Below are 14122 nucleotides of genomic sequence, written 5' to 3'. Positions count from 1 at the left end.
CACGTCGCCTCAATACGTTGCGCAGGTAATATAGGAGAAGCCAAAGCGTGTCCAGGGGAATCTCTTGATATTATGTTCGTATCGGTTTGTTAAATCTACTAATTTGAAAATGTAATCTTAATCAAGCGTGAGCCGCGAGGAAGGACGGGAAAATGAACGAGGCGGGTCTGTTAGGGCCCTGTTCAGCCTTCTACTATATCCTACCGTACAAAGGGTAAAGGGGTGTAACTGTAGATATTATGTGGTTAAGCTAGGATACAAAGTATAGCATGGTGTTTGCAGGTAACCCAATAAAGGGACATGGCTATTATATCATTCCCTCCCTGCAATATAAATATAACTATTATATATGTACCTGTACGTACCGGATTTTCGCGGTCGTGACTTTCCCGATCGGGATGCCGTGATGAGAGCACTCAGGGTCTTGCTGAGTATTTCATAGAAGGACGACTCAGACATAATGCTGTTAAAATATGGAAAGTTAGCCATCCCGCCGATGTGAAAAAGATGGAATTCATTACATTGCCTCTTTGGGTGTCGACAGGAAGTCTTGGCACGGTCAGGTGGTTTCGCGTTGGGAGTTAACGCGGTCAGTAACAAGACAAAGGCAAACAACCATCCACCGTGTGGAGCAACCCAGTCACAATATGTCGCCTAGGCCCGATGCAATATCACTATCCGATATTTTGCAATATCGCCGCGAGCTTCTGGTGAACCCATTATTTTGGACCTCGTGCCACCTAGATGCGCTTGGATGTTCGTTCCAGCACATTGACAACTTTTCAACAAAGGACATTTACAACCACTATGAAGCGCCTCCGCAGAGAAATGATAATCAAACATCTTCTGCTAAAAGTCGGACAAGAGTGAGCGATGCGGAGATGCTTGCCAAAAGTGCCGTACCTTCTGTGAAATACAACATCCTTTGCCGTTTCCTGCTACACGATGGCAGTGGTTTCAACATGCGTAGGTAAGGGCTACAACTATAGCTGTGGATATGCTTTTTCTAACTGCTAACAGCCCTTGATGAATATATAGTAAAGGACCCGAATTCTTTTTCGCTGGCCAACCGGTTCATCGACCACGCTATACCGTCTTCCATCGCCGTAATCAGCCTAACCAGTTTAATCCAGATGCCCAACCATTAATCGGCTACTTGGACTACTTAGACGTCACTGGCCTTCGCGCAAAGAGGCTTAAGCCTCGCACACGCCGGGATAAGGGCCATGATACTGTTGGCGCACGGATCTTTACAAAGAAATTGTCGCGAGTTACGCCTGCGGAATGGACAGAAGACCGGTATTTTCTATGTGTCTTGCTGTCTATTGCGCAGCTTCAGGAACGCCTTTCCAAAGATTCTTCCACCCCAAGTTTTTTGGTATGTACGAAAGTCAACTTATTGCTCCAATGCCGCTCAGAGAACCCAACTTACTCATCGTAGTCACGTCTTCTGGTGGTGAATAGGGATGATGATGACTTTATTTATCTTTACGAGGGCCAATTCGCATGCGAGTTCCTCAAAATGCTTGACAAACCGACAGCGGCCACTAACTGCACCAACTTTCCCACTATCCACTTGAGAAAAATACCCTTTCAGCCCTTCGAAACCTTCGGGGAACGAATACTAGCCGAGATTCTCGCTACTAATTTTTTGTCTATTCGTTTGGCGGTTTCGGACAACGTTAATACTGTCAACCAAGCTGTCAAGCGACCACGCCAGCATGAAGGTGGCGAAAGGCGCAATGTGAGACAGAAGTCATAGATTCTATGAGTATTCATGAGAAGAGCTCAGTATTCAAGTATGGTGGCCTTTCATCCCGCCTTTTGTTCGAACAACGCAACTAGGTCACCTCATGGAGTGCCTCCTAGTAAGGGGGATAACTTTGGTGGCAACGGGATCTCCAACACCAGGATGGTCCACTTCCTACAAGTCCACGCAGACGCTCCAGCGATTGATCGTTGTTGATATCTTGAAATATGCTGGGTGTTGTTGGCTCATGACAGCGCTCAATGGTCAATGAGAAAACCCCTTCCAGCCACGCCGTCCAGACACAGTCCAGACATACAGGGTATCAGTCTTGTTTAATCGAAAGATGCCGGAATGAAGGACTTGGCAGCTCGCACAACCACCTGCAAGCATTAACTGTCCCCAGTAAGCTTTTCTCACTTCCTAACTTATGCTAAGCACTGTGGGAGATTGACCAGTTACAATAGACCTCGGTGTATTAGGGCTAGCGGTGATTATTGGTAGTAGAAATATGTCACGAGGCTAGTGTTTGCGAGGGAAACAGAGGTATATCGCATCCTTCAAAAAGCTCAAGGGATCGGCAATGCCTGTTTTTCTTGGAACTATTGACCAGGCCATAAGCTACTTGCTCCATGGCGCCGGTACGATACGGCATATGTTGCTCATGGCTTGGGGTGGTCGTGACATTAGTGGCCTGTAACTGCTGATCAAGATGGAAAATGAAGTTCAACAATATAAAATGAAATCCTGTCTGGATTCATAGACATTTCTATGATGGAAATATTCTCTGGATTGCTAAACTTCAACATGTCCTCATCCAAAAGCAAACATTGCCAGACATTAGTTACCCGGTATATATATAGAGTATATCGATTGATAGATCTCGGATTTCGGATGTTTAGTAAATAAACCATTTTGGATCATATAATAAATAAAAAATCCATAGAAAGCCATGCAATTGACCCCCCAAAATTACATAGATAGTTTTTCTAGGCAATTGTTTTGAGGCTTGGGTAAAAGAGATCAGATGGAAAAAAAATGAAATGGACGGGCAGCGATTCGAACGCTGGACTTTTCGCATGCAAAGCGAACACTCTACCAACTGAGTTACGCGCCCAATTGATACAAGTATAAGCGGATTATAGATATATGTTGTAATTGCTCAAAGGCTGCATTTGGGGAGTTGATTAAATTCGGAAGTGTTGACTGGATTCGATTGACAGACTTGGGCCGGAAACTGGTCTCTGTTTAGACGATCAAGGGGAGTAATTCGCGAGGTAAAGACGTGGTCGGCTAAAATCCATAAGCAGGGTCACGAGAGGTTTTAAAAGGAAAGGGATATGAAGTCTGTAGTGGAAGGAGAGTTGAGGGGATGTCATTTATGAATGCTGTCCAGGTGGATGGATATGCTGAGAACAAGTGCCCAGATGTTTCGGAGGTACGATTGAAGTCTACGATTACCTTTAAAGCAAGACACTAGTCTACTCGGCCCTGGATGGAAATAAAAAAAGATGCTGGTTCTTATTGTGAACACATAAAAATGAAAAGATAAAAAACATCACAGAGGGTCGTATCCCATTTCCCATTTCCCGTAAGACTTAAAATTAGCAATAACGAAAGTTGACTGAAACCATCTAATCAACCTCCTCCATGGTGCTCTCACCGGTAGCCTCGGCGGGAGCAGCAGCCTCAGTGGCGGGGGCGACCTCGTCCTCGTCGATGTTCAGGCCGAGGGAGACGAGCTTGTGGATGCGCTCGGAGAAGCTGGCGGGCTCCTCGATGGTGAAGCCAGAAACCAGCAGGGAGGTCTCGAAGAGAAGCTGGGTGATGGACTTGACGGTACGGTCGTTCTCGCCATCGGCCTCAACCTTCTTCTTAAGCTCCTTGATGATGGAAGACTTGGGGGAGATCTCGAAGGTCTTCTTGGAAGACATGTAAGAGGACATGGAGGTGTCACGGAGGGCCTGAGCCTTCATGATACGCTCCATGTTGGCGGACCAACCGAACTGGCCGGTACGGATGGCGCAGGGGGAGCCGACCAGCTTGGAGGAGACAACAACCTTCTCGACCTTGTCGCCGAGAACGTTCTTGAGGGCCTTGGCAAGCTCCTCGAACTCCTTCTCCTCAGTCTCGCGCTCGGTCTTCTCCTCATCGGTCTCCTCAAGCTCGAAGTCCTTGGTGATGTCGACGAGCTTCTTGCCGTCGTACTCCTTCAGCTGGGTGAAGGCGTACTCATCAATGGGGTCAACCAGGAACAGAACCTCGAAGTTCTTCTGCTTGAGGGTGTCCAGGAAGGGAGAGTTGGCAACAGCCTTGATGGACTCGCCGGTGATGTAGTACATGTTCTTCTGGTGCTCGGGCATGCGAGTGATGTAGTCAGCGAGCGAGGTCTGCTCGTCACCGGACTTGGTGGACTGGTAGCGGAGGAGCTTGGCCAGAGTGGGGCGGTTCTGGGCGTCCTCGTGGATACCGAGCTTAATGTTCTTGCTGAAGGCCTGGTAGAACTTGTCGAATTGCTCACGGTCCTCGGAGATCTCAACGAAGAGCTCAAGGGTCTTCTTGACGATGTTCTTCTTGATGACCTTCATGATCTTGTTCTGCTGGAGAGTCTCACGGGACAGGTTGAGGGGAAGATCCTCAGAGTCGACAACACCCTTGACGAAGCTGAGCCACTCGGGGATGAGGTCGGTAGCATCATCGGTGATGAAGACACGGCGAACGTAGAGCTTGATGTTGTTCTTGGTCTTCTTGGTCTCGAACAGGTCGAAGGGAGCGCGCTTGGGAACGAAGAGAATAGCGCGGAACTCGAGCTGACCCTCAACGGAGAAGTGCTTGACACCGAGGTGGTCCTCCCAGTCGTTGGAGAGGGACTTGTAGAAGGAGGCGTACTCCTCAGTGGTGATGTCGGCGGGGTTGCGGGTCCAGATGGGCTTGGTCTTGTTAAGCTCCTCCTCCTCGATCTTGGACTCCTTGACGGTCTTGGTCTTCTTCTCCTTCTTTTCCTCCTCCTCATCGACCTCCTCAACCTTGGGCTTCTTCTCATCATCCTCCTCCTTGGCCTCCTCGGCCTCCTCATCGGGGACCTCGGTCTCGGTCTCCTTCAGGACGTGAAGGTAGATGGGGTAGGAGATGAACTCGGAGTGCTTGCGAACAACCTCCTTAACGCGGGCCTCGTTGAGGTAGTCCATCTGCTCATCCTTCAAGTGAAGGACGATCTTGGAACCACGGCCGAGCTGCTCGCCCTCGGTGTCCTCCTTGAGGGTGAAAGTGCCACCAGCGGCGGACTCCCAGATGTACTGCTCGTCATCGTTGTGCTTGGACACAAAGGTGACACGGTCAGCGACCAGGTAGGCAGAGTAGAAACCGACACCGAACTGGCCGATCATGGAAATATCAGCACCGGCGGACAGAGCCTCCATGAACTGCTTGGTACCGGAGCGGGCAATTGTTCCAAGGTTGTTGATCAGGTCCTATAAGAGTTGAACATTAGTTTTCATGTCTAAATAGATACAAGGAGAGTGAGTTGAGACAACTCCGAGGTCAGAAACTTACAGCCTTGGTCATACCAATACCGGTATCGCGGATGGTGAGGGTCTTGTTCTCCAAGTCGGGGATGATGTCGATGCGCAGATCCTTGTTGGAATCGAGCTTAGAGGGGTCGGAGAGAGCCTCATAGCGGATCTTGTCGAGAGCATCGGAGGCGTTGGAGATCAACTCACGAAGGAAAATTTCCTTGTTAGAGTAGACGGTGTTAATGATCAACGAGAGCAGCTGAGAAATCTCAGCCTGGAACTCGAAGGTCTCAGACATGATGGCGGATTGTGATTCTGAAAAGAAATCTGAGTTAGAAAAGTGCTGGATTTAAAGCAATTGAGGAATATGCAGAGACAAATTCAGATGCAGAGTCTGATCAAGCGGTGGGGAGGTGGGGGGGGGAAATTGAGAAGCGGTGACGAGAAGAAGAGGGAGGGGATTATATATCTTACAAGAAAGCACAAAGTAATTAAAAAGAAAGAAGCTCTGGGGGGAGAGGAACCAAAGCAAAAGGGAGAGATGAAGAGAAAGAGTCGAAGAGGCGGGCCAGTTCCTTTTGTGTTTCCAAAAATTTCTGGTGGAGAGTTTCTACGGTGATCCAGCAACTTCCATGTTGTTCAGGCAACGCTGCAGCTCTGTCGATACTTATTCTAGACTCTTCTACTTTTACTTTTTGTTCTTTTAAAACTATTTGACTCGAATTTCCCTGGTTTGTTGCTTTTACCTCGTTTTTCTTTGTATTTTGAAGTGACAAGATGAGAGTTGCCTGAGGCATCAAGAACTCTAGAATCTTCCCCAGAAGGATGACTCGTCGACTTGAGATTAGGTAAGCCCTCAAGGTCCCCCGAGTATCAATCTTGGCAGTCCTGGACATAGTACTATAACTAGTTACCGAGTATATGTAATATATAGTTAGCAACTTGGTGTTTGATTATTCTCTAATCCATATTTGGTAGGCTCATAATCCCATGATACAGTTGTAATTCCCCCTGAGAACATCCCATCATCTCATTTACACACCAAAAAGAGAACGGATCCTATGGGAATCCTCATACATAAGAAAATAAAAAAAGAAGCAAAATACAAGAAAGACCGGGATGGCGCACCACCGTAAAACCCTGGAGTTTGCTATGCTAGTTAAAAAAAAAAAAAAGATGCAATATAACTTCTTGCAAAAAAAGGAGCAAGGAACAGATCATGGCAGAAGACACTGAAAGAAAGGAATATGGTGCAAAAAAAGAGAATCGTGAATGTCAAAGACAAGACCCGATCCCAGCAAAAAAAAAAGGTCAGGTTAAAACACAAGTGCCCAGAGGGAAGGAAAGAGACGCAACTTTTCCAGCCAACCCGGACCAACCGCTAATATGCACTGTGACGGAAAAAAGGGGGAGGCAATAGTCACGTAACACATGTCATTAGGAAGAGACGGGGCAAAAGAAAAAAGAGAATCAAAATCAGAGTAATACAGATCCTGAGAAGATCATCCGCCGGAGAAATGCTCACGGGAATTGTGAGAGACGGGACCCCGACGGGAAGTAGAAGGTAGAGGATCATCAAAATCAAGTAAAGTGTTTAAGCAGCTTGGGCCTGGCTGGAGCGACCCTTGGCGGCAACGTTACCACCGCGGCCACGGGGAGTGAAGCTGCCACGGCCCTCACGCTGGAAACCACCACGGCCCTGGCTACCGGCGCGGTCACCACGACCACGACCGGCTCCACCACCACGGCCGGCGGGGAAGCTGTTGCTGCCGTAGGCGTTGCCACGGGGACGACGCTCCTCAACGAGGATCTGCTCGCTGCCAATCTGGTGGGGGTTGGCGGCAACGGCAGCGGTATAACCGGCGGGCTCGTTGAATTCGACAAAGGCGCAGTTCTTGGGGCGGCTAACATCGAAGTACTTCAGCTTGCCGAAACGAGCCAGGGTCTGCTTAAGCAGGCTCGCGTCGACCTTATCGTTAACGTTCTTGATATAAGCAAGGACAGTCTCCTCAACACGGGGTTGCGACTTCTTGTGGCCGTCGCCGGCGGTCTGCCATCCGGCTTCGGTGGAAGGGGCCTCCTGGGAACGGACAGCCTCCGCGGGGGCTACAGCAGCGGGCTGAGTGGCAGGGGTAGCCTGAGCAGCGGGAGCAGCAGCCTTAGGAGCGGCAGGAATGACCTGGGCAGCAGGAGCAGCCTGGGCGGCCGAAGCCTTGGCGGCAGCAGCGGCCTTAGCTGCAAAAGAGGTAGTCGCGATGCTAGCCCAGGTCTTAGGGGCAGCGGGAGTGGCTGAGGTCTCCTTCTCAGGAACCTCCTCCTTCTCGGGAACGGGAGAGGGCTCAGGGGTGGCAGGCTCCTCGTCCTTCACAGTTTCAGCCTCGACAGCAGCAACGGGAGCAGGGGTCTTCTCCTCAACGGGGGCACCGTTGGTCTGGGGGGTAGGCTCCTCGGGCTCCTCAACCTGACCGTTGGCCTTGACCTCCTCGAGCTTCTCATCGACATTGGAGACAGCGACTTCATCAACCACCTGGGGCTCCTCAGCGGGAACTTCGGCAACGGCCTCGGAGGCTTCGGCAACAGGCGCAGCGGGGGCGGGCTGCTCGGGTTCTTCTTCTGGCTCTTCGGCCATGTATCGGAAGATATCGTTAAGAACATAGTAACCGTTGGGCTGCTCGGCGAGAACGAAAGTCTGCACGAACTTGCGGGATGGCTCGGAGTTGTTGGAGATCTCACCAATGACTGAGACCAGAATGTTGTCGAAAGAAGCCTGAGAATCGACATTCAGGACGCGCACCTTGCACTCCTGGAACTTCAACGAGTTAAGCTTCTCGTTGATAGCCTATGAAAGTGGGGATGCTTGGTTAGACAAAATTCACGTTGTGGGATTAAATTAAACTCACCTTAGAACCAACGCTGACGGGAACCGACTCAGCCTCAGTGCCGAAGACCAGCTGAGAGCGGCGAGAGTAGAACAGGTGAAGCTTGTCGGGGTTGCGGCTCATGGTGGTGTAGTACTGCTCGACGAAGTACCAGCCCACCTCATCCTTAGAGATCTCATTCTTCTGCTGGTCGGTGGGAGTGACGGTGGTCGGGGTGGAAGACTGCGCAGGCTGGAAGCTGGCAGCAGTGTTCATGGTGACGGATGCATGGTTGTAGGATTCGGGGAAACCGTGCTGGGCAGGGTAGTTGCCATTGATGGGGACTTGAGTCATATCGGCCATGGCGTAGGATTGAGGGGTTTTATTTGGTTTCGGGTGGAAAATGAGATTAAAAGTAACCGAGCACGGCGAAAATGATGACCGAGACTGTAACGGCTGAAAGGCTTTTTTTTTTAGGAAAAAAAAAAATTCAAGAAGCAAGCGATGAATGTTCTAAGAAGGAAATTGTTCGTGTTTCCCTCGCTTCACTGGATGCTTATTAGTTTCCAGGTCTTTACCATGCGATCAAATTGAATATGGTAGATCGGAACTCACGATGCGAAATAGGACAGGCACCAATGCAATCAATTGAAGAGGATAGAAGGAAAGCACGAAGAAAAGAGACGAGGCGCCTTGGTATTGCGGGAAAGCGGGAAGTATAGCAAAAGTGAGAAAGAGTTCTCGGTTCTGCTGGCGCGGAGAGGGATATGTGGAGGGCTTGCGAGAGAGATGAGAAAGATCGAGAAAATGTGGGTCTGGAAGATGGACAGAGGCGTGGGGGGAGGGGAGATTCAGGTAGAAAATGGGAAACAAAAAAGAGATGGAATGAAGCTGTGGGAATTCGCCTTCGAAGAAAAGAACTTCCTTCTCTTTGACTCCGTGCGGGTTTCGCGTGGGCTTGGCGGATAGTCACCGCCCGGCAGAATTCATAGTTCAACTCAAGTGTACAAGAATATATTCCAGGAATATATTCCAAGGTTGTTAAGAATACTAACAATATCTAGTCAATGTAAAGGTTACCAAAGGGTATACATAGACAAGTCTCTTGCACAAAGTATGGTTTTTTTAAACCGCCTTCGTATACACCTAAAAAGAACCATAAGGCCCCATAAGCAGCCGACTATTCTTGTAGATGTAGTTGAAGAAAGTTTTCATGATAGTTCAAGATACGTGATAGTCAGACATGAAAAATAAGAGGCAATAAAACACCAGATCCGAATGTTCATACTCAAGGAAATAATGCGCATCTCATCAAGTCAAAACGCCACAGACTGATCCGAAAAAAAAGAAAAATAGGGGTATGATAGAACATGAAAGGGTGACTGTAAAAAAAGAGACAGCAATCATAAGAACTGTGTCGATAGAGGCTCGAATGTCGGGACGAGAAAAAAAATGCAGAAGGGCCAAGAAATAACCGAACGATCAGAGATGGAGACAGTCAGCCATGTAGTGAATAAAGCACATAGCAAGCCACTTGTCTCTTAAGTGTATCGCTACCATCAGGACTAGTCAGTCCGTGCCTCAGTCTTCTCAGAGAGAGGCTTGCGCATGACAGCATCTTGGCTAGTCATCCTCCGGCCCAGGGCGCGCTCGACCTTAGCTCCGAGAGCGAGTTTGTTCAGGTTGTTCGATTTCTCCTCCGTGGGGACGAATCGCTGCTTGTTGAGAGGCTTGCTCTCAAGGCGCTCGAAGCCATCGTGGAGGTGGAAGATGTCGGCGATTCTAGGGTCGCCGCTGGGTAGAGTGCCGTTTGTGCGATCGGAGGCGGCCAGCGAGGGGCTTCCACTGACGGTGGAGAATCGCTTTGAGTTTCGGTTCTGCAGCAGGTTAGACTTGAGCGGTTCTCAGTAACGAATGTAAAGGCCCGGCGACGGACAGAGTAGGTGCAGGGCAGGAGGAAAGGGAGGAATTTTTACCGATTGAGCCATAATGGGACGTTCAGAGTCAAGAGAGGGTTGGCGGGCCATTTCTGTGAAGTGATATGGTTATAAAGAGGAGGTTTTGCGCCGAAAAGAGGGGCGGGTTTCAAATTGTAGGTAAAGGAAGGCCCTTGAATGGAATGCAGCCTGCAAAATTCACCTGTTAGTGGGTATTACTTGCCTAGTGGCTGGCGATCACGAATTTCCAAGGGATACATACTCAGTCCAGGTAGAAGGGGGTGTGTTAGAGTCAGGCACAAAGGTACCAATGTAGTGTAGGAGTAGAAATAGAGTCACAGAAAGGAGAAGACGAAACGGGGTGGGTCGAGTTGGTGGGGAAAGACAGTGTGTGGCGGGAAAGGGGTGGAAAGGGTTTTTTATGGAAAGATCGACGTAATCGTAAGATGAGCATTAAAGAGAGTCGGTGGTGAAACTCCCAGATAGATATATATTATGATTATACACAATATCATAAATCACATATGACTGGTTACTGCATAGCGATCAATGATCATACAAATCTCCCTTCTCTGATGTCAAGAAAGCTTTTTTACCGGGGATATATTTGCCACGTGCTGCCACGCGAGCCGATCATCTCGGCAAGTACTTACGTAGGTACTTTGTGTGTAGGAGATTATCAGCTACAGAGTATACTACTATGAGGTAATTTATTTTAATCCATTTTACTCCGTAGTCATATTGTATATTGTAGCAATGAGGTAAGGATGAAACTTGGCTAGATTAATTACATCTATATGATAGGTACTATAGCAGCAAGGGACAGTACCTCGGCCTAGATAAATATATATCATTTTTACAGACACAGACCCCTTTTGGCAGTACAAGGTACCAATATATAACTACCATATTCGAAACAATAAATCAACATGAAACAAAACAGCTTACACCAAAAGTCATCTCATCCTGGTCTTGGTACATATCCATGCAGATCTGAAAGATCGCTGCTTTGAGAGTCTTCCAGTCACATATCTGATATAGTTCAAAGAAATCTTACACCACTAAATTCACGAGTATTGAGCCTCAAATCCACTAGAAAAATAACTATCATTACCATTGTTGCATTTGTTACATGTAGTCGAGGTGAGAGGTAAAAGCAACGTTGGGACAGGATATACTCTGTCACACACCGCGCAGATTCTGCCAGATTTACTTCACATTCCAAGGCGCATAGCCATCTCCGTCGACTCTTATTCAATTCAATCAACAGCATTCCCGCAGATATGCCGAAGCCAAAATCCTTCCTCCGGGAGACAAAGACGAAGAAAAAGTCTGCTTCAAAACAGGTATGTGGTAGCAATATACCCCCCGCACAGAACATCTTGATCATGATCTCATACATTTTGATATAGGTACCTGTGACTGCAGATGATTTTCTTGCAGGTGTGTAGTTGAACCCCAAAAGCCAACAATATCAACAGTCCAAAAAAACTAAAAGAAAAAAAAAAAAAACTAATTACCTCTGCAGCTGGCGTTGAACTAGAAGAGGCTGGCGAGAAATGGCGGGCCGGAGATGCGGCCAAGTCCATGCGCTTCTTTATGCGGGCCATCACCAACTATGACGAAGGACTACAGAAACATCCCGGCACATTTGATCTAGCTTACAACAAGTATGTAAAGTCCACACCGATATCAAAACAAGTCATTATTTCGCATTTTTCAATTTCATCCATGATTGAGAGGTAATGATTTTGAGTTTTAACTTCTACTAACACACCCATCCAGAGCACGAGTCCAATATGAAATTACCCAGCACCCCAAACTAGCGGCCCAGTTGCCAGCGCCACAGGGGGAGATATTGCAGGTTGCACTGCAGTCACACCGGGAAGCGCTGGCTTTGGAGCAGGACAATGCTGACGTGTTGTTCAATTCGGGCCAGGTGCTGACCAGCATAGCGGAGTTGATGTCCAACCTAAAGCATCCCGACGAGGAGCAGCAGATGCAAGCGGGGACTTACTTGCAAGAGGCGATTGAGCTTTTCCAGCGGTGTCTGATGGTTCAGGAGATGAAGTACACGGAAAGGCAAGAGGAGATCGAACTGATGGAATCCGGGGATGTACCACCGGAGCCGGAGGTTGTACCACAGGCCGCGGGCCAGCCCCAAGCCGAGCCTGCAGACGAAGAGCAAGAACAATGGGCGATGATTGTGGAGCCCGTCACGAAGAATACGCTCGTGGACACGGCGGTGGCGCAACTAGAGACTTTAACAACTCTGTGCAACTTGTTGACTTCTAACCCCGGTGGGGGCGGTGTTGGTTGGGTGCAAGAGTACTCGTCGGAGCTTGTGCAGTCCCGACTGCCTGCTTATGCCGAAGGTTCGGATAGACAGTATGAGGCGGCCTTGGCACGCGCCAAATTCATCTGTGCTTTGAACGACTTGCTCTACCGAGGCGGACACACCGATGTCCAAACCTATCAGCAGGAGGTTGGACAAGTTTTTGGTCCAGAGCTGGATGTATCCGCGGACCCTGAAGGACTGTGTGGCAAAGCAGATGCGCTCACGTCGCTGAACCAGGCGCTTTCGGACCTCCCCCCATCGGAGGATGATGAGGCGTTTGAGAACGCGGTAGCATTGCGTTGGAAGTCGCTTTCAACCGCCCTGGACGCATTGACAGCCGCTACCAAACTCCCAGATGCTGACAACCTGCCCAAGATCCACCTTGGCCGCGGAGACGCGGAGATGCACAGATGGCGTCTTGGACGAGCGCCCTGGAACCACGCCATGGCGAAGCAGAACGGAGCTATGCTCCTGCGCAACGCTCAGACGTACTACCGCGGAGCAACAGCTCTGGCCCGCCGCGACGGAGCGGCCGAGGAAGAACGCGACGGAACTTGCAAGGAGGCGATTGCCGCAGCGATTGAAGGCCAGAATACGAAGCTCGAGCAACTCAAGTCAACGGACCTCCAACAGGTGATCGTCGTGGCGCAGGATATGGTGGAAGACGGAATGGTTGATGGCAGGGAATTGAGTGCCCTGATTTCATCTTGAATCGGATAGAGAAACGATTTCCCCAACACATTCACAGACCTGGACGGGCTTTCGCCTCCTCATCCATCTGGATTGCGTCCTGGCGAATGTGATGTTGTCTACTGAATTGCGTGGCCGCCGTAGCAGCACCCTCAATATCCGAAACGACCAATCCAAGATGTGACAATAGCCCTTCAATTTCCAGTCTCTGCGCCTGCACAGTCTGTGCAAGCTCCGCGTTTTCCGCATGAGTATCCTCGAGTCTGGCATTGAGTGTGGACTGCGCTTCCTGCAGATAAGGCGTAAGGTGTGCCTTGTACAGATCTTCGGCGCCGAGTGAATGCGCGCTGTATGTAGTAAAAGAAAAAAAGTTAGGAATCAGAATCAAAAAGACAAAAAAAAACATAGTCCGAATAACCGGTTAAATCCATTCAACATACACTGTTCTCTCCTGTCCCTCGGCATTATCCCCCTCCTGCTCTTTCCTAGCCCTCGCATCCCCAACTAACCGATCTAGCTCATTCAAATGTGCTACCGCATCCCTCTCTGTAATAATGTCATCAAATTCAGCCTTGGCATTCGCCTCCAGCTTAGCGTTCAACTGTCGCCAGACACCTTCCAAACTAGCAGGAACGTGGCGTGCAGGTGTCGGGAAACAGCCTGCAAAGTTCGCATATGAATTTGCACGGAGTGTGCGTGCTAGAGCCTGATCGAAGACTTGGTTTAGACGTGAGGCGCGCGGGCCCGGGGATTGGGGAATTGGAGCTGGTGGGGGAGGGGACGGCGACGCGGCGGGCGGTTGGTGGGAATTCGATTCGGCCATGGTGGATGTATCTGCTGTCGGGATGTAGTCGGGGCGCGGGAAGCAATGAAGAGCATATGGTTAGAGTGGTGTGTAGGTGGCTGTTTGTGGTTCTTGAGGAATTTGGATTTGGGGTGACCCTATTCAACGCGACGCGCCGGTCACGTGTTTCTATAGATCGGATTGGAGGAGGTCGTACATTACACCGATATTTGAATATTTTTGAATTTAATACTTT

General features: G+C 49.2%; 6 protein-coding genes across 6 annotated transcripts; 2 read left to right on the top strand and 4 right to left on the bottom strand.

The window, feature by feature from the left end:
- Positions 1-647: 647 nt before the first annotated feature.
- On the top strand, positions 648-1762 carry N7516_009023 (uncharacterized protein; the record flags this gene model as incomplete). Its single annotated transcript, XM_057221742.1, has 3 exons — positions 648-970; positions 1039-1378; positions 1442-1762. 3 exons carry the CDS (start codon positions 648-650, stop codon positions 1760-1762), a joined length of 984 nt encoding a protein of 327 aa, XP_057072014.1.
- A 1619-nt stretch (positions 1763-3381) lies between these two features.
- On the bottom strand, positions 3382-5557 carry hsp90 (chaperone Hsp90; the record flags this gene model as incomplete). Its single annotated transcript, XM_057221741.1, has 2 exons — positions 3382-5217; positions 5300-5557. 2 exons carry the CDS (start codon positions 5555-5557, stop codon positions 3382-3384), a joined length of 2094 nt encoding a protein of 697 aa, XP_057072013.1.
- A 1296-nt stretch (positions 5558-6853) lies between these two features.
- Positions 6854-8480, bottom strand: N7516_009021 (NTF2 and RRM domain protein; the record flags this gene model as incomplete). The annotated part of the gene is made up of 2 exons (XM_057221740.1): positions 6854-8098; positions 8160-8480. The coding sequence occupies 2 exons, from the start codon at positions 8478-8480 to the stop codon at positions 6854-6856; spliced, it is 1566 nt and encodes a 521-aa protein (XP_057072012.1).
- Positions 8481-9682: 1202 nt separating this feature from the next.
- Positions 9683-10144, bottom strand: N7516_009020 (uncharacterized protein; the record flags this gene model as incomplete). The annotated part of the gene is made up of 2 exons (XM_057221739.1): positions 9683-9994; positions 10094-10144. 2 exons carry the CDS (start codon positions 10142-10144, stop codon positions 9683-9685), a joined length of 363 nt encoding a protein of 120 aa, XP_057072011.1.
- Positions 10145-11337: 1193 nt separating this feature from the next.
- N7516_009019 (uncharacterized protein) lies at positions 11338-13103 on the top strand (the record flags this gene model as incomplete). The annotated part of the gene is made up of 4 exons (XM_057221738.1): positions 11338-11400; positions 11467-11497; positions 11583-11724; positions 11840-13103. The coding sequence occupies 4 exons, from the start codon at positions 11338-11340 to the stop codon at positions 13101-13103; spliced, it is 1500 nt and encodes a 499-aa protein (XP_057072010.1).
- A 31-nt stretch (positions 13104-13134) lies between these two features.
- On the bottom strand, positions 13135-13905 carry N7516_009018 (PMF1/NNF1 family protein; the record flags this gene model as incomplete). The annotated part of the gene is made up of 2 exons (XM_057221737.1): positions 13135-13429; positions 13523-13905. The coding sequence occupies 2 exons, from the start codon at positions 13903-13905 to the stop codon at positions 13135-13137; spliced, it is 678 nt and encodes a 225-aa protein (XP_057072009.1).
- Positions 13906-14122: the final 217 nt, after the last annotated feature.

The sequence above is a fragment of the Penicillium verrucosum genome, assembly GCF_028828655.1.
Source record: "Penicillium verrucosum strain IBT 35672 chromosome Unknown utg000003l_segment0_segment0, whole genome shotgun sequence".
In the NCBI taxonomy this organism is placed as follows: domain Eukaryota; kingdom Fungi; phylum Ascomycota; class Eurotiomycetes; order Eurotiales; family Aspergillaceae; genus Penicillium; species Penicillium verrucosum.
The sequence above is the reverse complement of the archived record's forward strand: the minus strand, read 5'-3'. Positions and strand labels throughout refer to the sequence as shown.